Source organism: Cibotium barometz, chromosome 23 (assembly GCF_041138505.1).
Source record: "Cibotium barometz isolate CiBa-2024 chromosome 23, ASM4113850v1, whole genome shotgun sequence".
NCBI classification, from domain to species: Eukaryota; Viridiplantae; Streptophyta; class Polypodiopsida; order Cyatheales; family Cibotiaceae; genus Cibotium; species Cibotium barometz.
The window spans coordinates 11,110,837-11,138,366 of NC_141068.1; the positions used below are offsets into that span (position 1 = coordinate 11,110,837).

At 44.2% G+C, this 27,530-nt stretch overlaps 1 protein-coding gene across 2 annotated transcripts in view; it reads right to left on the reverse strand.

The window, feature by feature from the left end:
• Positions 1 to 1,468: 1,468 nt before the first annotated feature.
• Positions 1,469 to 27,530, reverse strand: part of LOC147625624 (uncharacterized) — a 55,135-nt gene continuing 29,073 nt past the window's right edge. The window contains exons 11-15 of one of the 2 annotated variants that reach the window (XM_086817138.1): positions 23,861 to 23,919; positions 23,665 to 23,735; positions 2,507 to 2,603; positions 1,948 to 2,045; positions 1,469 to 1,812 (exon numbers count right to left, since the gene is read on the reverse strand). In XM_086817138.1, coding sequence (XP_086673264.1) covers positions 1,659 to 1,812; positions 1,948 to 2,045; positions 2,507 to 2,603; positions 23,665 to 23,735; positions 23,861 to 23,919 — 479 coding nt within the window. In that variant the 3' untranslated portion in view covers positions 1,469 to 1,658. The remainder of the gene's footprint in view (positions 1,813 to 1,947; positions 2,046 to 2,506; positions 2,604 to 23,664; positions 23,736 to 23,860; positions 23,920 to 27,530) is intronic. The other variant, XM_086817139.1, reaches the window with a different exon arrangement.

The following is a 27,530-nucleotide window of genomic DNA, read 5'->3' on the forward strand; positions in this document are numbered from 1 at the left end:
ACAGGAAGCTTACGTGACAACATTGTCAATGACTGGATTTTATATAGAGGGGAATACCATAAAAACACACAAAGCAACCAAGGCCCATGACCTAAGGGCCTATTTAAGTCACTGGTATCACAACCCCCCTAAGGTTAGAATCAAGGCAATGATGGGAGCTTATTTAATCTTGATTAGATGAGAAGTGCATTGCCTTAATTAGTGATTAATTTGGGTATCATCTTACTTTTTTATAGAACTCATCTTTCTTCTGGTTAGAGGAGTAAGAGGGAGAGTTCAATGGAAAATTGCATAGAACCAGCAGTCTTATGCTTTTAAGAGTACCTTCTTCTTACCTGCAAGGTAATGTTCAGTTCTGCATGCATTCACATAACCAACCAACCAACGAGTAGGATCTAATTTTCTCTTGAATCAATCAAAGTTTGAAAGAAATTGGTTGGAACTTGGGCACATCATCAACAGCCTATCCCACAAGTAACAAAAGCACGGAACAAAGAGAACACAGAATTAGAAGAAGAGAAGCAATTGTGCTCAACTACCCAATGGTAAACAGCAAGCAAGAAGCAAAGGAGGCAACATTAGGCATTTTGCAGCAGATCTAAGGAGTACAACAACACTCATTGTGCGCCCTAGCAACATTCAGGTCAGTTTGCAACTAATCATTCGTACATCCTTAGCTGCAATTGCTTCTTGTGATGTTTTAACTTTGCAATGGCTGGCATTACTTTCCTTAGTCTTTTTTGTATATACTGAACAAAGGAATAGCTACTTTTACACCTCAGATTTTGGTCGTTAACGGTACTGCTCATTTTGGGTCTTACACATCTCACATTTTGAGGCATCCATGCTCTCTCTCTCTCTCTCTCTCATTTAAACTTCAAGAAAAGAGATTAGGGTTGCGGCAGCAAATATAAATTAGGGCTGTTCTGGGCTGCAGGTATAATAGGAAGGAAACTGATAGAAAAAGTGCATTCTTTGCAGGTTACAGGTGTGCACATGAATGAATATAGCATGTGCGTGCGTGCGTGCGTGCGTGCATGTGTGTGTGTGTGTGTGTGTGTGTGTGTGTGTGATGCCTGCCATGAGGGTGATATGGATGCTTCTTGCATAGAGCTCTTATGTTTATGTTTCTGACATTTGGGTTCCTCTCCTTTATGGAGATCTCCCATCTTTGTAAATTTGTGAACATATAAATATACTGCACTAGACATTACCAAAAAAAAAAAAAAAAAAGTGTGTGTGTGTGTGTGTGTGTGTGTGAGAGAGAGAGAGAGAGAGAGAGAGAAGTAAATCTGCTCACTTATAATCAACATTGCAAAACTTGGTTAATCGGAGCAGTAAATAAACTGTGAAAGTGAGCTTAATTGTGGCATGATGACCTTGATAGCTTGTGAAACCTTGAATGTAAAGCATGAAAGCCCTAGAAGCTTTAGAAACACTAGATACTCATTAGAAGGGAACATCACAATGTGCAAATTTCATCTCAACATAAGACGTTGAAGGTCAACATGTTTGATAAGAGTGGGCCACAGCTGACATATTTAAAAGGGAATTCAGAGATCCCAACTAAAAGGACCCCTAACAGCATCTTAGCATCTTCAGGTAAGATGATGGATTACACTGCCTCTTTAAACAGTGGACTTGGTTGGCCTTTTCTACTAAGTGTTTCCACTGGAACGGCTTTTCGATCGTCTTGACTGTCTAGATGAGTCCTTTTCAAGACGTTCTTTTTCTCTCAACTTCCTTCGGATCTCTTTCTTTCGGCGAACTATTTCTGAATACAACCGCTCTCGATACTCTTGTATGGTAAATCTGCAAACATCACAACAAAGGCTGCAGTTGAGAAAAGATTGAAAAGTTGAGAAAAATAAGTCTATTTATTTGTCCATTGGACTCCACCCTTAGCAAATTTGATTCTAAATTTGGAAGACTGATAAGAAACCTCACTTTGTATTGTCATCTATTGGTATTCTGATCACGCGATTGCAGACGGGTTCGTCCATGGGGTTATGAAACTGAGCAAGATAAGGATGTTGCAATGCTTGCTACAAAGCAAACAAGAGAAGGTTCAAAAGTCATTGAAATGTTTGGAGCCCCCATTTTTTGTAAGCATTAAAAATATAAATTAGAGCCCCTTACACACATCACCCATCCATCTTTTCTGTGAAAGCATTTGATGATTTATATTTTTTGGGGTGTATGTCCATAGCAGCCCATCCACCTTTTGAAATTTGTTGTGTAAAAGGTATAATTAGAGACTTTCAAATGATTACACACTACTCATCACTTTTATATGAAATAGATTGAGTACATAATTATTGAGTCTCTGCCATGTAGTTGAGATGGTTAGGGGATTGAAGTCCTGACAAGAGTTTGTGGGTTTGACCTCCAGGCGCTACAGTGGGAGACGTTGAAAATAAACAGGCTCTAGCCCAAAATTCCATATCGTAATCCTGACATGGTTTAAACTAAATCAGATTGAGTACACAGGTATTGACAAATTTACCTCTGCAGTGAGTCTTTTGTGAGGGTTGAAATGGAGCAATCTACGCAACAAATCTTCAGCTTCAGGTGAAGCAGTTGGAAAAGCTTTCCTAAAAGACCTGGAGCAGGATCATAGCAATTCATCATGTTCACAACAGAGAAACCTAGTGAAAGAAAAGTGTATCTCTTATATCAGTCAAACATACACGAGGATCAGACCTTATTTCGTCCCAACCTTATCTGCTCTATATGTCAAGAATATCAAGTTAACTGCAGTGGAAGTGCTTTTAGTTTTACTTCCCTGTGTAAGGATATCTTTATGAAAAACGCGAGCCCGAGCTCCCCCCCACGCACCTGTCCTCCTGCGCATTGCTTCCCCCCTTCAAGCTATCTCCATCCGCTGTCTTCATGGCCCTCGCCTCCTGCTGCCACCCCCAGCCTGTGCGCACCCGCCTTCTCCCGCTGCCACCCTCTGCCTTTGCACTGCCCCCCACCTCATCCTCCTTTGCCCGCCATACCGATTCCATCCTGCTCATGCCCCAGCCTCACTGCACCTTGCCGCCTCCCCATTCGTGCATTCATCTGCCGCCTTGTATCCCCTCTGTGAGCCCTTCCCCTTTATCACCTCCTACGCTCATCTCCGCCCCCTGCTCCTTTCCCCATCTGCCTGCCGCCACCCTTTTTCTTGCCCGTCCGTCATCCCCTTTTTCTCCCGCTTCCTTCTCAGTAGGTTTTTGCGCTTGGGCTGTTCTTCTTTCGGCGAGATTCAGCTTTTCTTGTCTTTACGACTCCATGGCAGAAGCCGCTGCGTCGTCCCGATCGAGGGAGTCATATATATATATATATATACCGGTGACTCCACCAAACGTTTTTTTTTAAATTTCTTTTGAAGGTTCACAAAAAACATTTTTGCACTGTACTGGTTTGCAAGATTGTTGGGAGCCACGTATGGGAACACAAGTCTAATCTTCCACATGGTTACTTGTAGAGGAACCAACTCAATCACAAGCCACTCTATGTTGGTGGAACAAAAGACAAAATCAAAACCAAAACAAGGTCGTGAGGAACCCAACAACTCAATCTCCAACTTCCATGGAATTGGATAACCTGAAATCATGGAGACAATTGTTGTAAATCATGGAGACAATTGTTGTAGCTAATCATATTACCTATCCACATCAGGATTGGGTAACCATACCTATGGGACAATTTCACAACCTTCCTCGTCCGCAACATCTCAAAACCTTTGGGTGCTATTACACAAGCATTCCGTCAAAAACCTCCTTCGGCGATCACTTATGTCAGCATAATCTTACATTCTATCATAAGCACAGTTGATAAAATCTCTAGCAATGACCAGCATTGCCTGCATATCCGTCAGGAAATCTCTAACTGCATCAATTTGAATACTCTGAGGTCCCAATGTTATCGGGGATTTATTTGATATATGGAATAACAAGTTGCTAAATGCTTAGTACCATTGTAGACAAACTCGACTATTGGTTGCCTGGAGACCTATACATGAGGCATACCCTCCAAAACCCAATTCACCCCCACTGTTTGCCCACTTTAGACTCAATTACTTCCCTATCTGAGAATCGTATAACCATCAATATCTCCGCACTCTCATCATGAGTAACATCAAAGAATGACCATGTTCAACACATAACAAAACATTTCAGGATTGTCCAAACTAGATCACCCCTAACAACCCTCTAGTGCGAGCTAATATCTGTCAATACACATCAGTGCAATGACATACAGCAGATCATCGGCCCTTTCCGAAGGCTAGATGCATCTACAATTATACCTTCAAGCTCTAAAGTCTCAGCAAAATTCCAGCTACCAGAACCTGTACTAAACATAACCTAGTTGTCGCCAACAGTCATATGCACAGCATCATCATAGGCCTCTTCTGTCCAAATGCATATAACATTTCACCAAGATCTAATACATCCTCTCTGTTGCCTGACAAACTTGAGGACAATCATCATGAGCAAGAAGGCAACTTAGGACATCATTGACTACTGAAGTGTCCAAAAACTGTGAGTTCCTCTCAATCACTATGCCAAGGTTAACGTCATGCTTAACAACATTGATGCTCTATTGGGACTAGGTAGATCTAGAATAAACCCACCAGTCAACACCACATAGTCATGGACCATTGGACATCTGTTGCATCATAGGCTAAAAATATATGCCTTATATGGGCCAATAAAACCACACATGTGGGAGATCCTAGCATCTCATACCACCAAGATATGCCTTGTAACTTGGTTGAACACAATGCTAATCAATACACTTAAATACACCAAGATTTAATGGACAACATGCTCAATACAGGAAGTAATTTGCTGAATTGACAAGAGATGCACAATGAGCCGGAACTATGAGGGAGGGGTCCATCACCCTCGGATCTGCATATAAAATCTTAGCTAAAGCCTTGAGTATAAGGTTGTAGCCGATTCTCCAAAGGCCTATCCATGATACACAGAATGGGTTCCTCCAAGGAAGGAGTATATTTGATAACATCTTTTCTTTCTAGGAAGCTGTCGAGTGGGCAAAATCTAGTCAGCAGCCTCTTGCCATTCTTTTGCTTGATTTTGAAAAAGTTTATGACAGAGTGGATTGGGATTTTTTGGAGGGCACTATGGCACACATGGGGTTTTCCCAAAATTGGATCAGAGGGGTGTCCTGCCTATACAGGGAGGCTCATAGCACTGTTTTAGCTTGTGGGGGGCGCGGCGAGCATTTTCAGATTTCCCGTTCAGTGAGGCAGGGCTGTCCCCTCGCCCCTTTACTGTACCTCATTGTAGTTGAGGCTATGAGCAGGTTTCTTCGGGCTGCCCCTGGTGTTGTGGGTTTCAGGCTGCCTTTATGCACAGAGGAAGAGTTTTTGGACTCTGAGTTAGCAGATGATACGGCGTTGTTCCTTGAGGCTTCACATGCTTGTTTATGTGCTTTCCGGACAGCCTTGGAGGCCTTTTGTTTGGCACAGGAGCTACTATCAATTGGCATAAGTCAGTTGGTTTTTGGATCAGTGATTCTCCTCTTGCAGATTGGGGTACAGATGTTGGTTTTACTTGGATTGAGAGAGGATGCTCTGCCAAATACCTTGGTTGTCAGATGGGCATTGACATCTCCCCTGCACAACAGTTTGCTCCAGTGCTCTTAAGCATTAAAAGCAAACTTCATCATTGGAGTAGGAGGAAGCTCGACTTGGCCTCTAGAGCTTTGGTGATTAACCAAGTTTTGCTAGCCACGGCTTGGTTTATCGCTTCATGCTGGATTTTTCATAAGGGCTGCATTGGCCAGCTTCGTCGTCTTATTCGGAACTTTCTTTGGTCAAGGCTTGATGGAAATGCACACACCAAGGCCAGAGTTGCTTGGGAAACCATTATCAGGCCTAAGCAGGCAGGGGGATTGCATACCATTCATCCTGAGGTGCAATGTAAGGCTTTGCTTTGTAAGCTTGTTGTTAGGGGCTTTCTTCCAGGCACTGAGCCGTGGAAGGACTTTCTCATGCAGCAGATCACGAAGTGTGTCCCTGTTCACGGAGGTGACTGGGCTCTTAGCTCACGCTTTATTTTTTTGGATGTAGTTCACCGCTCCCCTTCATCCCCCCTGGTTAGGTCCCTCCTACGGGCCTGGGACTGCCTGAGGAGTTTTTTGGTACACACCCCCCCACGTTCAGTGGAGGAAGCTAACCGGGAGCCCATTCTGTGGAATGATTTGATCTTAGATGTGCATGGTAGACCTCTTGGGGCAGCTATGCATATTCTTTGGGCTAGTTGGGAGACCCTATGCCCCACAGTGTTGGCTTGGAAGAGGTTTCAGAGCCTCACCGAGGTGCAAAGATTGGATTTCACACAGCATTAGAGAGGCTCTAGCCGGAGGATTGCACAGATTGATGCAACCATTCCCAACCACTGGATTACTGGATCTTTCTTGGATGGCCGTCATTATTCTTGGTTTGCCGTTTTTTTTGGGATAGGTGTTCCTCTTCAGGTTATGGGTCTCCCCTTGCCTAGGGAGGATGATGTACCGGTCTTTTTTCTGTACAGGATGGATGGCAGCTAGAGAGATGTGATGTGGAGAACCTTATTAAGGGCCCCCAGATTTGTCGAGTCAGAGTTGTTGGCAGGTTAGGGAAGCACGTCTTTGTTGACACTCCTCCCCCGATGATCACAGAGAGTGTGAGCCTTTGGTTGTATGGTGGCTGCCCTATCAGACATTTGCATTGGGACCCCGGTGAGTGGGAGTGGAAGGATGCTTGTAACCCTTTGAAAAGCATGCCTTTTTTCAGTTATACGGTCGGAATGCCAGACATCTTATCTTGGGATAGAATCAGAGTGTCCCTACTCTTAGACCCCATTGGGAATCTTACGGCATTTTGACTGACATTCAGAGGGTATTTTGGCGGAGATTGTGGCATTCTTATAGGAAGCCACAGATATCCTCCTTTATCTGGGTTTCTCTTCATGGTGGTCTGGCCACCAATCAGTGGAAGTCTGTTACTGGTGCTTGTCTAGATGTGCAGGAGTTTCGGAGTCAGTTTACCATTGTTTATGGGAATGCAGGGAAGCACAGAGGGTTTGGTCTGCGATTGCACACCTCTTTGGAAGGATTAAGAGGGATACTATCATTTCTTTTGGTTCTATCATTTGGTTGACACAGTCTGGGCCTCAGCTGAGGTTCGAGGGGACTGACAGGAGCTTGGCCATTATGGTTAGGCAAGGAGTAATAGAAGTCTCCTTTTCAGGAAAAATAAATAAAGTATATTGATCTTGGGAGAATCAAGTACATAGTGTCATGGGCATTTTTGACCAGATTTCCATACCAATGCATATGAATACAGTATTTTGAACAATGTGGTTGTCAGTGTAGACTTGCAACTCACACTACCCTCTTAAGTGCTCTGTTCCCTACCATCTACTCTCAATTGTTCCACCAACACATGGTAGCAACAATCTCCAAGAGAGCACGTAGGACAAGAGAACAATACACAAGGTATGTGATCATGGAGTCTGGTTACTCCCTCCTGCTACTTGCTTCCATATTTAAGCATCAAAGATTACCAATTGCAAGTAGAGTCGATAATAGCGGAAGTCTTCGGAATGGAAGCGTTTGGAGTGTTGAAATCTTCAATTGTCACAATCCTTCATGACAAAACTCTTCAAGAGGATGAAGGGAATCCTGGGAGAGCTTCCTATATGGTTCCACTTGAGAAAGGAAGGCTAAAATTAGGGTTTTTAGCAAAAGACCAGAAATTACAGCAAAAATAAGAGCCATTTTGCTGAATTTCAGTCATTGGGAGTGAACACCACCTGAAAACACTCTTGGAAGCTTGGAAAACACACTAGCAAGCTTCGATATGGAGTTGGGAAGGAGAAAAGTGCAGAAAATACAGCCAAAGAGGCCTCATGAAGGGGGCGCCTACTTCTAGTGAGAGAGGGAAGAGAGATATGGTGAGTTGTCCACTCTAGGTGTCAAGTAGAGAGGACAAGTGCCTTGTGGTCTAGAACGGACACATGGCTGGTTGCTCCCTTTGTACAAAGGGGATAAGGTCTGGGCGGTGGGCATTGGGTTTTGACCACCTCGGGACATCAGCCGTGTGCGAACACACGGCTGGTCATAACTTATAAGTGAGTTTTGGTCGACAAAAACTTAATGAAGTGTGTACACACTCACTTATAAATTAGTGCTAATTCCTAAGGCTAGGTTTATGACGAATACTTACTACCTATCACATGCCACATAAACATGTCAGCAAAAAGTTACCTGCACGGTTCACGGACAGGCATCCCCTTACCTGGAACTACACATTGGTCCATACAAGCATGAAAATAGCATGCAATTTCAATTGCAAGCAAGCACATAAAGATGCTATACAATGCAGCATTGGTATGGACAATCCCCATTCTACCAAAAATAGCTCTGCTCCAGGCAAGTACACGAGGTACCAGATCCAATGGAATACCAATGCTCCAGGCATTTTTGGCAAGTACACAGGCACAAGTCCCAACGGAAAGCCAAGTCCACAGTATCACATGAGTGGCATCAATCCCCGGCATATACAACTGCCATGGACACTAGTCCAATGTACATATATAATGAGAAAACACGGGTGGACCAATTGGGTGGCCAAATAGTGACACATCAATTTGCAGACTCCAGAATGTTTCTCGAGTTTAATAAGGTTGCTAGCAATTCCTAACAACATCCCCCACACTAATAGTGTCACCTTAGAAGAATATATCAACCTGAGGAAACAACTAATCTCAACATTAGTAATACATGTTCCAAGTACTGATCTATGATATGTGCGCTCTCTAAGATCCACTAGCTAACGGAATCAATGTGCCTATCAGTTTTCCACAACATCGCTCATAATTTTCATAACATAACTGCTTCACCATACCAATGATTAAACAAAGTGTTTTACCACATCAATCATAGATCCAATCATAGTTGCAATAAACAAGAAACACTCTCTTCATTAACAATCCTTAATCTATTGCTTTCCCCTTCCCTATACTGTGATTTAAAAATCAATGCTTCTCACATGGTCAACTAACACCAACATAGAAATATAGATACATCAAGAAACCCTGCATGCAACAGATCCTAGCATCCCATTCCACCAAGACATACTCCATATAAGATCTCTTTTAGACATATAAGCCAAAGTTAGAGTGATCAATTCCTTCCTAGACCCGGTCTTCATACAATCAGACTCCTACCTGAATGTTGGTCACTTTCAAGCTAGACACTACATCAATCCGCCCAATATAACATTTCCTACTACCCTCTCCTTCAATCTTGGAGATACCATAGGAGCATAGCATTCAAAAGCGACAAACCATGTCAGCACCCAAATGACATTGTGCCTATAGCTACTCACTGCCATAACTGGCTAGCCAATCTTGGAGTACCACTACCACAGTAGTTAAGTCCTACACAAGAATCTCGTGAAGAGTATTAGGAGTTCGTTATTCCAATCAAACGACCCATGGACAACTTCCTAGGAAATCCCAAATACTACCCAAAATAGTATCACAGTAAATCCCAACACAATGAAGTTCTCAATTGTAATACCTTCCACCCTTTGTGTATGTCCACCCCAATATATATGTCCCATCAAGGAGATCCAAAACTCCTTGATGAATAAGTCTTGTCAACAAATAATCTCTTCTCACATACAAAAGCTGCAACAATGAAATTGGGAGTGGGAGTAATAAACTTCATGCACTTCTTATTTTTCCAATACACACCAAATGGATAGCCACATATACTAGAGCTCACAATCTTTCCCAAGGCATGTTAACTATGAATAAAAATGAAGACATCTCTAATGACATTATGCTCAACCAATAGAAAAATAAAGGACTCCGGTGAATTGAGGATTTCACTCAATCTCTCCTTACCAAACATGAGATCTTTTCTTTGCAAAAATAATATTTTTCAATCTAAGATGATGTGAATAGACACAAAATGTGAAAATTCATAAAGTTTACTAGATCAAATAGGTCGATTTGACCGAAACATTGTTGGATACACTTAAGTGCAAAAAGGCCGAGAAAACAACAAAACACATAGAATGATACCTTTTTATTGCATCAAACATAAGGGAACTCAATCGTACCAATGAAAAGAGCTTCACACTAATGTAAAAAGTTTTAAAATCGGACCACCAAGCAAAAAGTTCTAGCAATTTTAGTATAGAGTAATAAAATTGTCCCAAACTGTATGGTTGGTGATAAAACAGAGAAACTCAAAGCACTATAAGTTTTTACCCTTATGGCTACACACAAATTAAACCATACAGGTACGTAGAGCTTCACATCCATATAAAACTTTTTAAAAATGGATAAGCGAGGCAAGAGCTATGGCTATTTTAGTGCGGGGTAGTAAAGTTGTCCCAAAAATGCCTTGAAAAACATCAATAAATAGAGAATTGTTGTTCTTTAATTAACCGTGGGGTTGAAGATTGAACTATACAGTTAAAAAAGACTTTGAAAAAGCTTCGTGGCTATATAAAAACTTAACCGAGCAAAAAGTAATTACCATTTTAGTGAAGGTGGGTAAAACTGTCAAAAACTGCACTTCTTCCTTGTATGAAATTCAATTTTGAGAGAACCACTCTTGCCTTATGGCTCCTCAATAATTCAAAATAGAGAGCAAGGGTATGCCAGTGCCCCTAGTAGACTTCATTTTTCCGAGATCTTTCCACATCATAACTACCACTAAAACTATTGTTACCTCCAAAGGAGACAAAGGGTGGTAATAAGACAAGGGCTACCTCAAGAGATACCTTAGGAGGTCACTAGTGTTTTGGAGATCAACGACTCTTAAATCTCCCTTACTTTGATTCATTAAAAAGATAAAGAAGCCAAAACATGAAGATTTAATACTACAAAGAATCTATTGTACATGAAGAAAATCCATAACTAAGTAATTATAAAGACTAAAAGAGAGTGACAATGACACAAGGATGCTCAAATGTGTAAGCCTTGAAAGGGAGAGGAGGCCTCCTTTTATAGATGGATAATCACCCACCCTCTTACATTGTTACAAAATACAATAATAGAAATCTTCAACCTTGTGTGATATAAGTCCATATGTCATAATCAATTTGTCCTCTTAGATTAAGTCTTCCATTGATTATTAAATTGAAGACTTTTTGACTTTGAGAGTAATGAGACAATAGCCAAGTCTAAGTGGTATATAGTTGGAGACCCCACTTACACATGGAAAAGTTGTCATGTTCCATATAGGCATTCTAGAAGAATTATTTCCAATTATGCATCTAAAGACAATCCTCCACATGCCTTCCACACACTACCCCTTGTAGCCTTATGGCGAATACCATATTAATAATACATATAAAAGCCATATGAGCATAAAGACCCACTTTTATTTTCCACATCACTAGCCTATCAACCATACCAAAGTGTTTATCAAACATACTTATGTTATTTACAATGTGTACATCCCAAATAAAATAAAACCATAGGAAAGACATAAAATTTGAAGATAAAATGCATTATCGGAATAGCTGCCTAGCCACCACATCGCCACGTTGTCATTCCATTATAGATGCCGCAAGCTTCTTGAACAAGCTTCCATCTTATTTCTATTGCAAAGCCACCAAAGTATATACAAAAGCTAAAAATTAAAGATATTATTTTTGGTGTCATACCATCTCTCGTCTAGAAACACTAAGAAGAGGCCAAGGTGCATCAAGAATGCGCCTAAAGAAACCCACTAGCAAAGAATGTCCTAGAGAAGCATACAACAAATGTAATGATCATATATATGAGCCAAACGTGTCCTGGAAATCAGATAAAGATGCTATCCTCCTCAGCTATACAACGCTTGGTATAAACCACTACGTTGTTGAACTTCATAAGAGCAACCAAAACACATGGTTTATTCTCGGTCATCCAATCTCAAAAAGGGATATCTACTATGTAGAACCTTAATCCGCACACCTCGGAATTACCAGTAAGGTACTAGTAAAACTAGTATACCTCAAAGAAAATCAACTGGCACGATGGCCCATTCTCCACATGCTGATAAGTGTAAAGCTATAGCATGTGATTGAGAAGTGTAAAGCTGCAAGGATGCATTTTAAAGTAAAACGGTGGATATATGTGTTGGGGTAAAGGCATTATGCCCACCCTTATAGTGTGTACTAGCCCATGTGTTTTATAGTACATAGTACACTTAGTACTTTTAATGTACTAAGTGCACTATGTGTACTAGAGCAAATATACATGTGATAGGGGAGTCACTCATACTGTGAGTTGACTTATCCCCATATCTCTCTCTCTCTCTCTCTCTCTTCTTCTCTGTGTATGTCTCCCACATGAAACCCTAACTCTCTCCCTTCAACTGGTATCAGAGCCGTGGCGATTGCAACTGCAACATTTGCTTGAAGAAGCAGGGGTGCGTGCCCACAGGCTTTTTTTGACGCCAACTGCAAGGGCCACCGGTTTCACCTCTGTAGCTGAGCTTCTTAAGAAACGCCCTGCCATCAAAGAGGAAAGCGTGGCTCTCTCCGCAACTCCTACTAAGCAGGCTGCCCAGAAAGGCTCGAAAAATAGACGCCCAAAAGATGATTCGCAGAAGGGCGATGGCTGCCTTGTGGAAGTAGCCACTCTAGGAGAGGGAGCTGGAACTCCTACTCGAAGCTCGCCTAAACGTGGGGATTTTGCGCAAGGTCAATACCGTGAGCGCCGTTGTGGTGCAGGTGTACCAGGTCACCGTAAGCTGCAACGTGGCGCTGGACTTTGGGCAGTTGGAGTTCTAGACCTTTCGCGCGTGGCTGTCAGAGAAGGGCGCGCTGAATTGCACCAACGTGGTGAGGCCGGAGGAGTGCGGAGCGAAGACTGGTGACCCACCAGCGTGCCGTAAGCCAAGGCCAGGAGGTGCTTAGTGTCCCGCAGGTGCTGTGGATGAGCGTCGTTGCCGCTCACTCCTCCTCTTCGAATAGGCCAAGCAGTTTTCAAACAGCAGCAACATCAGCTCCTTCACGAGTCAGCAAATACGAACCCCCTCCCCTCTTTTCTGCAACAGAAATCAGAAATTTGTCTGAGGTATTTGCTTCAATTTTTTTGGGATTTGCATGTCCATTTTCATCAATTGAGCAGGTACAGGTCCAAATGGCTCAGATTTTGAGCAAAATTGGCAACATTGGGTGACATTGGTCACATTCCGGGTCAATTCTCAGGAAATTGGATGTCAACATTTGGGGCTTTTGATGTAATTGTGCCATTGGGCATTCATACATGCTGTATGATGTGAGCAATCTCACATTCGGGCCAAAATTGCAGGAAATTGCAGTGCAAATCAAAGGGCTTTTGTGTCAATTGGATTGATTTGCATGCAGGCACTAGCATTTGATGCTTTGGGCAATGTGTTGATGCCTGTCAAGCACTCAATGTGCCATTAAATCAAGGGGCTTTTATGTATTGGATGTATATGTGGCCAGGGGGAAGCATTGTGAAGACTCTGGATGCCTTCATGTGCATTAATGTACCATTCATGATCAGAAATTGATCTTGAATCAAAGGGCTTTTCAAGATTTTGTGCTTGTTGAGCTTGGCAAAGCAGCAAGGAAGACTTTTATGCCTTGAACCCTCAGAAATCCACTTGCAGTCAAGGGGCTTTTGCTCAATTTCTGTCCGGGACTGTTGTATGCAGTGGTTGGGACTGTCAAGGTCTGATTTTCACTCATTTGGACAGCCAGAAGAGCATTTATTGCTGCTGTACTTGCTGGTACAGATTTGGTACAACTTTGTACAAGTTTTGGCATGGCTGTACATTGATTTGAGTGAGGAAAAGGTTCATTTTCAGCTGTTGTACTTGCCGGTATAGATTTGGTACATCATTGGTGAGCACTTAGTACTGTTGTACAGTACTTTGGAAGGGGAACAGAGCACATTTAAGGTGCTGTCATAAATCTGCAGCAACCAGATTTTGGTGATTTTATCACATTCAGTGGGAGGAGAGTTGCATTCGTGCTTCCGCAGTGGGAGATAAACTTTGGGAGAACAACTGTGAGCACTTTGTGTGCTTTTGGTGCAGTGTTTGCCCATCTTGCAGGGAGTCACGCATTGACTGTGTCAAAGGTTGCATATTGCTATGGCAACCACAGGTGAGAGCTCTTCATTGCTTCACATCAAGAAGCTTGAAGGCTCACATAATTATGACATTTGGCAAACCCAGTGCTATAATGTGTTGCTCCAGAAGAAGCAGCACAAGCCCATCAAAGAAAGGGGTGTAATGCCCACTTCTCTTACTGCTGAAGAATGGGAAGATATGGATGAGCTAGCAAGATCCACCATCATGTTATCTGTGTCAGACACTTTACTTTTCAGCATACGTGAAGAGAAGACAACTTGGGGAATGTGACAAAGATTGCAGGACTTGTATGCCCAGCAAAGTGCCTCAAGCAAAGTGTATTGGTTGAAGAAACTCATAGGTCTTCAAATGAAGGAAGGGGCGTCTATGACAGCCCATCTAAATGAGTTTAATGGTGTTGTCAGCCAGGTCATCGATCAAAAGTTGGCAATGGACGATGAGTTCAAAGCCACCTTTCTCTTATGCACTTTGCTAGAGAGTTGGGACACATTCAGGACAGCCACTAGCAATTCAAATGCTATGCTGTCATATGCAGATGTGGAGGGTGCTCTCCTTCAAGAGGAGATGAACAGGAAGAACAACTCTGTTGGAAAGTCCAATGCAATGAATGCACGTGGGAGATCCCAACAAAGGGGTAAAAGCCAAGAATGGGGAAGGAGCAAGTCCCGCTCCAAAAAGGACTTGGAATGCCATTATTGTGGCAAGAAGGGACATTTCAAAAAGCAATGCTACAAATGGAAGAATGATCAAAAGGAAAAGGGCCAAGGCAAAGACAAAGACAAAGATGAAGCCGAAGATGCAAAGCCAAAGGACAAAAGTGGAGTCAAGATTGAAGAAGTCAATGTGTCACATGCAGGTGACAGTGAGGATGAAGTCCTATTCACGTCTTCACTTGATGCCCATTCACTCCTTGCAGGAGATGGTCATGGTATGCACTCGTGGATCATTGATTCGGGTGCCTCCTTTCATGTCACAGGTTGCAGAGACTTGTTTGTCAGGTATGCTGCTGGCAATGAAGGAGTAGTTTATTTGGGTGACAACCATGCATGCCAGATTGTTGGCAGAGGTGATGTGAGGCTTGTGTTTTCAGATGGCTCACAGCTTATGCTCCATGATGTCAGCCTGAGATCAAGAAGAACCTGCTTTCTACTGGACAGCTTGATGATGCTGATTATGTTACCACATTTGGTCGTGGAACGTGAAAGATTAGTAAGGGCTCACTGGTTGTTGCCAGAGGCTCTAAGGTGGACACTCCTTACTTCATGCATGCTGGTGTTTGTCACCATGCTAATGTAAATGCAACCGAGCTGCCGGAAATCTCTATGTGGCATAGCCGGTTGGGACACATGAGTGTCAAAGGAATGGAGCAATTGTCTCGTTTTGGTTACTTGCCTTCTCTAAAGTTCTCAAGTTTCAGTTTTGTGAGCATTGTATATATGGCAGGCAACTCCAGTGCCCTCACAAGAAAGCTCTTGGACAGAAAGATGCTCAGTTAGAGCTTGTGCATACAGATGTATGTGAGATGCCTCAGCTTTCTTTGGGAGGGGCAAAATATTTTGTGTCTTTTATTGATGATGCCACACGCAAGGTGTGGGTTTATCCTCTTCATTTGAAGAGTGATACATTTTCAGTGTTTGAGAAGTTTGTTGCTCATGTTGAGAATCAAACTGGCAAAACACTGAAGGCTTTGCGTTCCGACAATGGTGGAGAGTATATGTCCAAACAGTTTCAGGACTTTTGTGATGCTAAAGGCATCAAGAGGGAGCTCTCTTCTCCTTATGATCCTCCACAAAACGGGACAGCAGAGAGAATGAACAGGACCATTCAGGAGAAGGTCCGTTCTATGTTGTCACATGCTGCGTTACCTCATGGTTTTTGGACTGAAGCTCTTATGACAGCCGTTCATCTTATAAACAGGTCACCTAATACGAGGCTTGGTGGGAAAGTGCCAGAGGAAGTATGGACAGGGAAGCCTCCGTCCGACAAGCACTTGAGAGTGTTTGGTTGCGTTGCGTACGTGCACATACGCAGGGAAATACGCACCAAACTTGATCCTAAGTCTCACAAATGCATATTCCTAGGATATGGTGACAGAGGTGAAATGGGGTATAGACTTTGGGATCCAGTGAATAGAAAGATTATACGCAGCAATGATGTCATTTTTGATGAAACATGCATGTATAAGGAGCCTGCAAGGCAACAGGAGCCTGGCAAAGTCATCTTTGATGATGATGGACATCATGGACAACAACAAAGGACTGTAAATCAGCCATTACAGCAACAAAACCAGCCCTTAAATGGTGCTGAAAATGGTCCAAATGGACAGCCAAAGATGGCACAAGATATCCCTATGGATATCCCACAGTTAGAGGAGATACCGGGCATGATCTTTCAACCTTATGGCATGGAACAAGAGCCACCAATAGGTGATATGCAGGCTGGACAGCAACCTGCAAATGATGGTCATTGGGTACGGAGGTCCACAAGACCCTCCAAACCCCCTGACAAGTTTGTTCCAGGGGTTGACTACTTGATGCTCACTGACTGTGGGGAGCCCTCTTGTTATAAGGAGGCTTTACAGAGGGCAGACAAGGCTCTTTGGGAGCGTGCTATGAAGTCAGAGATGGATTCTCTACACAAAAATGGAACATGGAAGTTGGTGCATTTGCCTACAGGCAAGAAGGTTTTGCCATGCAAGTGGGTTTACAGGCTCAAAGTTGCACTTGATGCAAAACCAAGATACAAAGCCAGGTTAGTGGCTAAGGGCTTCAAGCAGGAATATGGTGTGGACTTTGATGAGATCTTCTCTCCAGTGGTCAAAATGACCACACTTAGAGCTGTATTAGCTTTGGTTGCTCATGATGATCTGGATTTGATTCAGATGGATGTGAAGACTGCTTTTCTTCACGGTGATCTCCATGAGGAGATATATATGCAACAGCCAGAGGGTTATGCAGTGAATGGAAAGGAGAAGCTTGTATGCAAGCTGAAAAAGAGTCTTTATGGGCTCAAACAATGAAAACCCGCAGGTTTATTGAAGCTGGTGGCAGCACACAGACATCTGCAACAAGAAAAGCTTAGATCACATCCGACCGCAGATTCAAAGGCTTCACTCTTCAAGAACAGTATACGCTATTAAGCTGTGTTTTCGGGCTTGTTTGGACTCCCCATTTGACTAAGTACTGGCCTTTTTTTCTTTGAAACCGTTTCTTCTGTGAAGCCCTAGTCTGATCTATGGTCTCAGGATCGCTGTAACTCTATACAAACCCTACTCAATGCATAAATCCGGCCTTTTGATTCTGTTTGAAACCCTAGTCTGCCATCTCCAATTTGCCGTTGCAGATAAGAGTACAAAAGATGGCTTTGCATGAATTTTTCCCTCGTAAGGAGTGCAAGGATTCGCCTCTTTTGCATGTGCATGCCGACCTTACCCTGTTGTTGATGATATGTTGATTGCCGGGAAATCTCGTAAAGAGATGGATGCCTTGAAGAAGAGGCTACATCAAACCTTTGATATGAAGGATTTGGGTGATGCAAATCACATTTTGGGTATGCGGATACTTCGGGACAGAAATCAGCATGTGTTGTATTTGTCTCAGAAGGAATACACTGGCAAAGTTTTGCAGAGGTTCAATATGGACGGGGGGAAGAAGACTAGTACTCCTTTGCCTCCATATGTGAAACTCAGTGCTATGGACAGCCCACAGTCAGATAGTGGCAGGGCTGATATGGCCAAGATTCCGTATGCTTCAGCTTGTGGCAGTCTCATGTATGCCATGGTTGCTACTAGGCCGGACATTGCATTTGCAGTGGGAGTGGCTTCTAGATACATGGCCAACCCTGGCAAGAAGCATTGGGAAGCAGTGGAAGGTGTCATGAGATACCTGAAGGGCACACAGGATATGTGCATTTGCTTTGGCAAACAGGATGCATTAGTGCATGGTTACACGGATTCGGATTATGCCGGTCATCCAGATAACCGGAAGTCTACTACCGGTTATGTGTTTACATTCACAGGAGGTGCTGTGTCATGGATATCCAGGATGCAGAAGTGCACTGCCTTATCTACTACAGAGGCCGAGTATATTGCAGCCACAGAGGCTTGCAAGGAGGCATTATGGCTATCTCGGTTAGTGGTTGATTTGGGTTATACAGGGGATATTCCATTGTTGCATTGTGACAGTCAGAGTGCCATCCAGTTGGCAAAGAACCCTGTCTTTCATGCAAAGACGAAGCATGTGGATGTGAAGTATCACTTCATCAGAGAGGTGATAGAGAACAAGCAGATTCAGCTTGTCAAGATTCATACGGATGACAACCCGGCTGATCTGTTGACAAAGAGTTTGCCTCCAGAGCGGTTTGCTCATTGCAGACACTTGATGGGCATTGGATGAGGCCAATTTCAGTCTTGATATGGCCTTGTATATTATCATGTACATGCTGATTTTTTTTCTTTTCCTTCATTTAAGGGCATTTTGCCTTCAAGTGGGAGGTTGTTGGGGTAAAGGCATTATGCCCACCCTTATAGTGTGTACTAGCCCATGTGTTTTATAGTACATAGTACACTTAGTACTTTTAATGTACTAAGTGCACTATGTGTACTAGAGCAAATATACATGTGTGATAGGGGAGTCATACACTCATACTGTGAGTTGACTTATCCCCATATCTCTCTCTCTATCTCTCTCTCTCTTCTTCTCTGTGTATGTCTCCCACATGAAACCCTAACTCTCTCCCTTCAATATAAAGCCTTGGGGTCATGTAGGAATGGTCCTTACACCTATCGTGCATGAAAAACACACAAAAAATTGTGTGTTCCGCATGGGTCACGCAATAAGTATCAGAAGGTACAACACATCCCGCATCTTAGAGTCAAAGATTTCATATGAACCTCAGACTCAACAATACCTTGAACAAATCTAGCGTAGCCAGTAATAGGTTTTCAATTCGTGCCCAAAGTCACAAGTTTCTATCCACTAGATCTTCATCACAAAAAAGATGCAAGTAGTAGCCTAATCAACCAAGACGCAAAACATTCTTGCAACATCTACCTTTTAATAATCGCCGAACCACCTCAGGACAAAAAGGTGAACTTCAGATCCAACTTTCTACTGCTAGGAGTCTATGGTAGCATAAAGCATAAGTTAAACTTGTAACTGCAATCGTGACATCCTTCCTGGAAACTGTGCCATCTCAGCATCACATTCCCTTCCTCTGTAACTTCTACCGGCCCGTGACGTATTAGTCAAGTCTAGCATGTGGTGCCTCCCTTGGACCTTCATGCCAATCATGCACGTCGCCAATAAAAACCAAGCCTGAGGTGGATACCTTAGGGTAGAGAGAGAAAAGACAGGGAAAGAGAAAGGTATAACTCCTGTTGTGAAACAAAAAATAAGCGTCCCACAAGACCAAGGAAATAAAGGACTTTGTCGTCACTTCAAATGTGGGTAAAAAACCCAAAAGATGGGAAGCAATTAAAAAACCTAAACCTTAGTTTTTCTTTGCTTTAAAATGAGAGATATATGAGAGGCTTAAGGTTTTTTTTTTTTTTTTTAAGTTTTGTGTTGTCTGGTATGCATATATGCTCAAATCTTTTCCACTACCAAAACCCAGGCGATGGAAAGTGAAAATTATGTAGACTGAAATCTGTGTCACTGTGTGGCAATGATGTAAGCAAAAGAGACATCTTCGTTGTGCTTAATAAAGTCTGTGTATGCGTTTTTCAAAAAGCGGTGAAGGTTGTTTCACTTTCCAGATGTGCGCCCACAAAAGGCAGCCCCTCTTGGCCACATTTTTAAAAAAAAACGTCCTGTACATGCATGTTTTTCCAAAAATCACAGGACTACCCCTTTTAAAAAAACGTTTTTTTAAACTAAAATACGGCTTCTATGCTTGTTTCGCGTCTGCATGTGCTTTTTCTGTAGCACTTCCCTTCTCCCCCTTCTGCAAGCAATCTGAATCATGAGCAGCCCTGCCCTCCTACAACCATCACTTGTGGGCACTGGGCATTGGGGGCACATTGGGCACCCTCTTTATGCATAAGACTGAGGCTGCCTAATTTTCTTCTATTTACGTGAGATGTGCAATGGGCTGGCCTACACCTGGCACCCTTTCCAAGTTTGGCCACCTTATTCGTCTCTATCTGGAACCTCTCCTACAAAAGCGCCTAGCAAAAAAAACTGTAGACATCCCTTCGCTTGCTGCTGTTATACGAATCCACATGCCAGAAAATTACTTGGTGGGCACATGCACAGGATGTCTAATTAGTTCCGCAGCAGCGACAGAACTATGCACAGCCGGCAGTCCTGCATAGCAGGCCGTACACTGTACGGACAGCCACGTGGTAGCCATACATCTGGGTGTTCACACCCCATAATTAACAAGGGTGTGAACACATAAAGTTATAAAATTTATTCTAAGTCCACAACTTAGATTTTAGGCTGAATTCTGGCCCAACTTTGAGGTCCTGCAAAATAACCACCATGGGTCAGCAGACAAGGGCACACACACGATCCTGTAGCCAATAGTTCTGAGGTCCCCAGTGCTACAAGATTGACCCACAACACCTCATGCAGCACATGAAAATAGAGCATTCATTTATGAAATCCACTAAGTCATTATACAAACACGACTGATGCAAATGCACATGTAATTTGGAAATCTCCCATTCTCTGAACTTGTAGCAAAGCCTATGGGAATACTGGTCATACCAGCAGAACCTCAACTCTAGCCCTACTAGAGTGTCAATCACCACCCTAGCTTGTCTCTTTGACACCTTATTGCGCCCAAAAGCTATGTATGGAGCAGCCGTTTGAGGACCAGGATTGGGGGAGGATGTATGGAGGAGTGTTGACAGCTAATGCTGTCACGCATTGTCACGTGCATCGCGCACTTGAATGCCACGTGGACATATCTGTACAGCAGGTACAGGACCTAGTGTACAAAACGGAAGTGATAGTATTTAACACCAACCGCCTAACCACCTCACGGCTATCCTTCCAGGGCACGAGTGGAGATTGTGCCAAGATATGTATACCTTGGAGTCACATTTACAAGCCCTGAGACTTCTGTTGTTACTGACACACATCAGCACGAGGGCATGCCTCCCTATCCTATTTGGAGAAAGAGTCCCAGCATATTTTCAGGAACCCCGCACTATGTGTTCTCTTTGACACCTTATTGTGCCCAAAAGCTATGTATGGAGCAGCCATTTGAGGACCACAATTGGGGGAGGATGTGTGGAGGAGTGTTGAGAGCTAACGTTGTCAAGCATTGTCATGTGCATCCCGCACTTGGATGCCACGTGGACATATCTGTACAGCAGGTGCAGGACTTGGAGTGGAAACTGGTCCCTTGTGAGCCCCAGTCCAAGACAAGACAACTAGGGTTCAACTCTAAGCATCCAAGGTTAGGTGTACAAGTCCCATACATGGTCTTGGTTAGGTGTGCAAGTCCCGCACATGAAGCAGTGCCAGTTCATACTATGAGTCACCCTCTGGAATGATGACAGGTGTTCCAAGTGTTTGGTTTGTAGCCAGATACTAGGCATCTGTGTAGTTGCGTATAGTTGCATGTAGAAGAAAGGGGCAGCCCTTTTGGGATACCCCAGAAAAGGGTTTGTAACCCTTGCCTATAAGGGAGTATCCCTTATGGGCCATCTTAGGGGCCAAGAAGCCCATGGCCAATGCCCTTACAGCCAACCCTATGGCTGGGCATGCTGTCGGCAGGGCCTGGGCAGCAAGGCAACTAGGCCTAGATGGCCTGGACAGCCTGTCGACCAGCCTCACACGCAGTCTACGCAATCTGGCCAGGGCCAAAGGCTGCCCAGCAGCCTGGCCAGCAGAAGAGCAAAGGCGCCCAGCTCATAAAGCAAAGAGGCGCATTGGTGGTTGTCTTCTCTGCGAGACGGAGGGCAGTCTGGCCTGTCTCTCCTGCTCTCTCTCTCTCTCATGATACAGCTACATAGAAGACTCTAGTACTAGCCGAGGGAGACGGTCTCGATGCAGAGAGTATCTGCACGTACTATGTCATGGGGCACTGACGGCTCACTCCTGATCATGCGCGTAACATGCAGAAACTTGATGAATAGAATCGGTTCTTCAATGGACAGAACTTAGCAATCTTTCATGACGAAGATAACACACAAGATAGATAGATATGTGCAGAAAAAGAGAGAGAGAGAGAGAGAGAGAGAGAGTGAGTGAGTCGGACAAAGTATCGGGTCCCGAATACCCTCTGCAAGGCCCCCACCACGGATGGTGTGTTTGCTTTATTAGAATGATGAGAAAATAATGCAAATCTGTAGATCTTCTGATCTGACTCTTGACCTTCAACCTTCACCTTTGCTTTAGGATTCCCTTTGGCTGTCCTGGCCCTTGGAATGCTTCAGCACTTTGTGAATTGTAAGATAATCAAATGAGATCCTAGCCTATGCTTTTATAGCACCTTCATATACCGGTCAGTGGGTCCATACAGGGGTCAGCCTGTTTATTTATCTTCCACGACCTGTAAATCCCTTACCACAGCAGGTATGGTACTCACAGGTAGTTGGATGGTTTCATGCACATGGATTGCATATGGAAAGTCTCCTCCCATTTCAATACAGCCTAGACTCCCCACACCTCGACCTCTCGCGACAAGGGATCAACAAGATCATCCGGTTGGATCTACCCGGCCTACACATACGCAAGACCTGGTTGTCATCATCAGAGATTGGGACGAAACGTGAGTTCCACAGAGATTGGAACGAAACGTGAGTTCCACACACACCATTTTTTGAGACTCACCGATGATGGATTCTTTGAGAACCTGAGGCGCATGCAGATCCATAATCGCGATGAGTCAGCCCAAAGTATCCTCCCACCGCCTCCAAGTAGACACTGGGAGAGCCGAAAATGTCCCCCCAGAGGAGTGGATATGGAGAGAGTATGCACCATAGGGGAGGTGCAGGATGAGGCCCCATATCTGTTCAAATGCCCACCATATTATAAGATACGAGGAAGATTTCAATTTTCATTACCTCTTCTAGGAGGGGTTGAGGCCACTGGCACGGGTGATGCCGTATGAGGACCAGAAATGTCTCGGGATGTACCTAAAGAGCTCAAACAACATAGGGACGGAGTATTGAGAGGACATGCCGAGAGACAAGGCCACACAGAGACAGATCCATGCGGTTCTCCGAGACAACATGGAATGCCCTCACCATAGCCACATCTGCCATCAGGAGGCTTATAGAGTCATGTTTCGGTTTTCAGTTTTCATGTCCTTTTTTAGTTTTTCCATGGCACTTTATAATACCCATGGTATCATTATCTCATAGGCCCTTCAGGTCTTTTGTATACGTTAATCTTTCTTTCTTTCTTAACTCAGACCTAAGAAAGAATACAAAGCTGCTCCTTGTTTTGTTTTTTTAAGGTTAAAACTCATGCCCCTTTTCTGGGTAGCGGTACGATAGCCACTTAGGTAAAGACCCACTGGCACAATACTTATATTTGTAAATAAACAGTAGATTGTGCGGAAGATGTTCCGTACCTTGCACTGCCGCAGTTCATATTTTCAAGCATTGTTGCTGCAAAAGGAGATTCTAATGCTGCTATGTCTTCCTTCGTCACGTTATCGGAACCATGAGAAAGTAAACAAAAACATCAGGTACAAGGCATCGTTAAGGTTAAAAAACTCACCAGAATATTAATACAATGTGGAATTTTAGCATGTATGAAAGGAATACCAGGTCTGGTTTCCCAAGCAAGTCCAGAACTCTCTCAATCTGATTCATTGTAGATGTTCCTGTATTTTTTTAAGGATATATTTTGGATTCAAAATAAGCATGTATATATACATGTATATCTATAGTTTGTACACATCAATATGCATATACCTAAATTTATTCATTCCAAGCACACATTATATGTATGCATACACAAGCATTACTTGCATACATATATATAAAGATACAAAGATATGGATGAAAATGCACAACAATACAAACTGTGTGTGCAATGAGTTTGATTATTAGCAAGCCCATTTGAAGAGGTGCAAAAAGTTTCTTAAAGATTCAAGGGTCTCTCTGTTTTCATTTCAAATGTTAAATTGACAACAATAGAAGATCTTATGCGAGATCTGCCAAGCCAGAGCCCCATGCAACAAAGTTCTACCCAAACCTTGAGCCCCATTGGATCCCCGTCAAGCTGCAGTAGATCTTATGGGAGATCCGCCAAGCGGGAGCCCCATGCAACAGAGTTCTACCCAAACCCTGAGCCCCATTGGATCCCCTGAGCCGCCGGACAGCATGGAGCATGGAGTCTGTGACTGCCGCCATTCGTGGGCAAGCGGTAGAGCTCTCTCACCATCTACAGAACCTACGGATTACTAACATGCTCACTCATTTTTGGATCATGATTACTCACTGTCCAAACCAACGCCCAAGACTCTCACAGTGGAGGGCAGTTCCGATAGTTCTGCCTCCCACTACACTTAGATATGCAGATTGTCTCATGGAACATTCAGGGTTTGAGTGGACCGCAATGCTTGAGGCGGCACGGGATCCTCACAGAGGAGCTTCACAAAGCCGTGGTCGGTGGACCTATCGACATACTCTTCCTTCAGGAGCACCATCTCGCCGAGCGTCGCACCTGCAGATGCAGGAAGATTCTCCAGGGCAGAAGCCACACCTTCTGGTCCCATGCCTTTGACCCCTCTGGGATCCAAGGCGGGGTATGCATCTCCATCAGTGAGCAGCAGCGAGCAGCTCTTACTAGCAGTGATTGATTCAAGCACCATAGTCACAGGGAGAGCACAGTGGGTGATCATTAGGATTGGGGAGAACAGAGTGGGTCTCCTTAACCTCTACACTCTGAACACCACAGCAGGCAAAGCCACTTTTTGGAGCATGGTCCGTCAGTCCCTCCCAGAGGCTGATTTTTGGTGCACAGGTGGTGATTTTAACATGTTAGAGGCGGTGGAGGACAAACTCGGAAGAGGCACGGACACCATTTCAAGCACGGAATACTCGTTCTGGGAGGAGCTGATTTTGTTCCTATGGAGACAGGATCCATGGCACTTACCAGTGTTCGGGCGCAGCCAAGGGAGTCTAAGCTTCTCGAGATCAAACACGAGAGCTACATGCCCCAACCTCTCCAGACTGAACTGTTTTTACGTTGATGAGTGGGCTTGTGGACGAAGTGGCATGGTGGGCATTCATGCAGGCACTTCTTTCTCAAATCATGCCCCCGTCATTCTTTCCCTGGAGGATCCATGGAGACAGTAGACACTCAAGCACTCGTATCCCTGAGTGCCTCATTCAGGACTCCAAGATTTGTAGCAGGATTGAGGAGATTTGGGAGAGTCTTGACTTTCACGTTGGTTCAGCCGCAGGTGCCCTAGATGCACGACTTGCAGAGATCACCGGTTTGCTGCACGAGGCGGCACAGAGAAAACTCTCAGAGCTCAAAGACTAGGAGGGGAGTAACTATCGGAGCTTGGCCTCCCTGCAGCGTCTCAAGGAGAATGTCACAGACAGCCCGTGGATTGAATCCCTGTAGCAGAGTGGTTTGCCCAGATATATGAGTTGTAATCATGGTTGTAATGAGAAAAGAGAGAGAAGATGTGCGCGTGTGAGTTATCCCATGAGTGTGAAGGTGCCTTAAAATTGTATAAAAAGGGCTTGTATTGGAGTTGGAAAATCATTCATATGCAATATCAAGTGTTCTTTTGCCATTGCTGTAAGTACGCTCCAATTCATTGTGCTTCTCCACTTCTGTTTGTCATTTAGTTTGATTAGGCATTCAATCCTATTACAGATGATGTAGGATTTCTGGCACGCCTGGTGGGATGGGGTCGAGCTTGCATCACTCCCCCTCCCCACACATTCCTCCACTGCACTCAGTTCGGCTTATTTGTGTTTCTAAACATTATTGCAAATGTAAGCCTCGCTCCATCTACTAGCAAATCCCCTCTTGCTGGCTGTCTCATGAACGGGCCAGTCCTTGTCTTCTTGACTCTCACCTCACCATTTCTTGCTGTGGTGAGAGCGGCAACTACCGGAATCAGTGACTCGGTCCATGAGGTGAGAAGTGGGTGCCGTGTGCTGGGGTGATAGTCAGTGGTTAGTCAGCACTGCGGGGCAGCAACGTGGATCCGATCCGAATGGTGTGGAGTGGTGCCAGCCATCAAAGCTAAGCAGGATGCGATGCTTTCATCAAGTTCAGTATCAATTCACGTTGAACTCACCGTGCTGGAATGAGGCTCGACATCGCTCTTCAGCACCTTCACGCCATCGCCTTGTCATCTATTTGGCAACCTTCAGGCTCGGCAACCTTCAGGCTTGGCACTGGTAAACTTCACACTGGCAGCATCGCTGCTCGGCGGCTCTCCACTTCACATTTGCTGGATGGTTACTAACCACCCATCCACATGGCAGTCCGGCACTTTTCGCACCATGTTTCGACTGCCCAGTTTCCACTTTTCAAATCTTCCGCGTGCAAATCTTCCGCGCGATGTACTCCGTCCACCCTTTCAAACTGCACCTGCTTGCCACCTAGCCTCAGCACCGTTCACGTGCCTGCTACTGCCTGCCCAACCACTATCACCTGCAATTGACCCGCATCCCGGTAGAGGTGCTTCTGGTTGCTCCACCCTTTTGCCAATTTCCTCTTGGAAGGCAGACATGCAGGCATACATGGCAACTCAGCTAAGCACGAAGAAATGGTCCAAATGTTGGACACAAAAACCAGCCACCACACCTCACTAATCACAGAGCTGGAGGCCCAAGTCGCCACCCTTAGAGTGGAAAACGAGACCTTGAGGGCACGTACTCAGTTCGGAGAAGGAGAGATTCAACTATCCCTCAATGATGAGTTGAATACACTAAGCTTTGGCTATTTGATACTCTAGTTACACCTGCACTACTGTATGGTGCCCCCATCTGGGGTCCTAGCTTATACCACAGGAGGAGACAGAGGAGAGAGCCGGCCGAGACAGATACAGAGGAGGTATATGATGGGTGGAAGCCGATGGAGAGGCCCCTAGTGGCGATGATCTCACACATGATTAGGAGTAAACCATCAGTGCCACATGAGATTGTGCGGGCAGAGATGGGCGCCACACCGATAGTGACAAAGGCTCTATTCCAGACAGTGACATACTGGCATAGGCTATGGGAGCTTCCACTTGATAGATACCCCCGGCTAGCCCTGGAGTCCTCGAGATAGTTGACACTTGAGGGAGATACAGAGTGCTGGTATCATAGGTTTTTGTTATCTTTCTTTATTACTATTTTGTACCCCACGGCATCCTCACCATCACCAGATCAGAGCCATTATTGCTCGGCATCGAAGGCGCCTACCTCGCTTCTACGACCTCTCCATTCTAGACAACCCCATGGTGGAGATACTTGATCT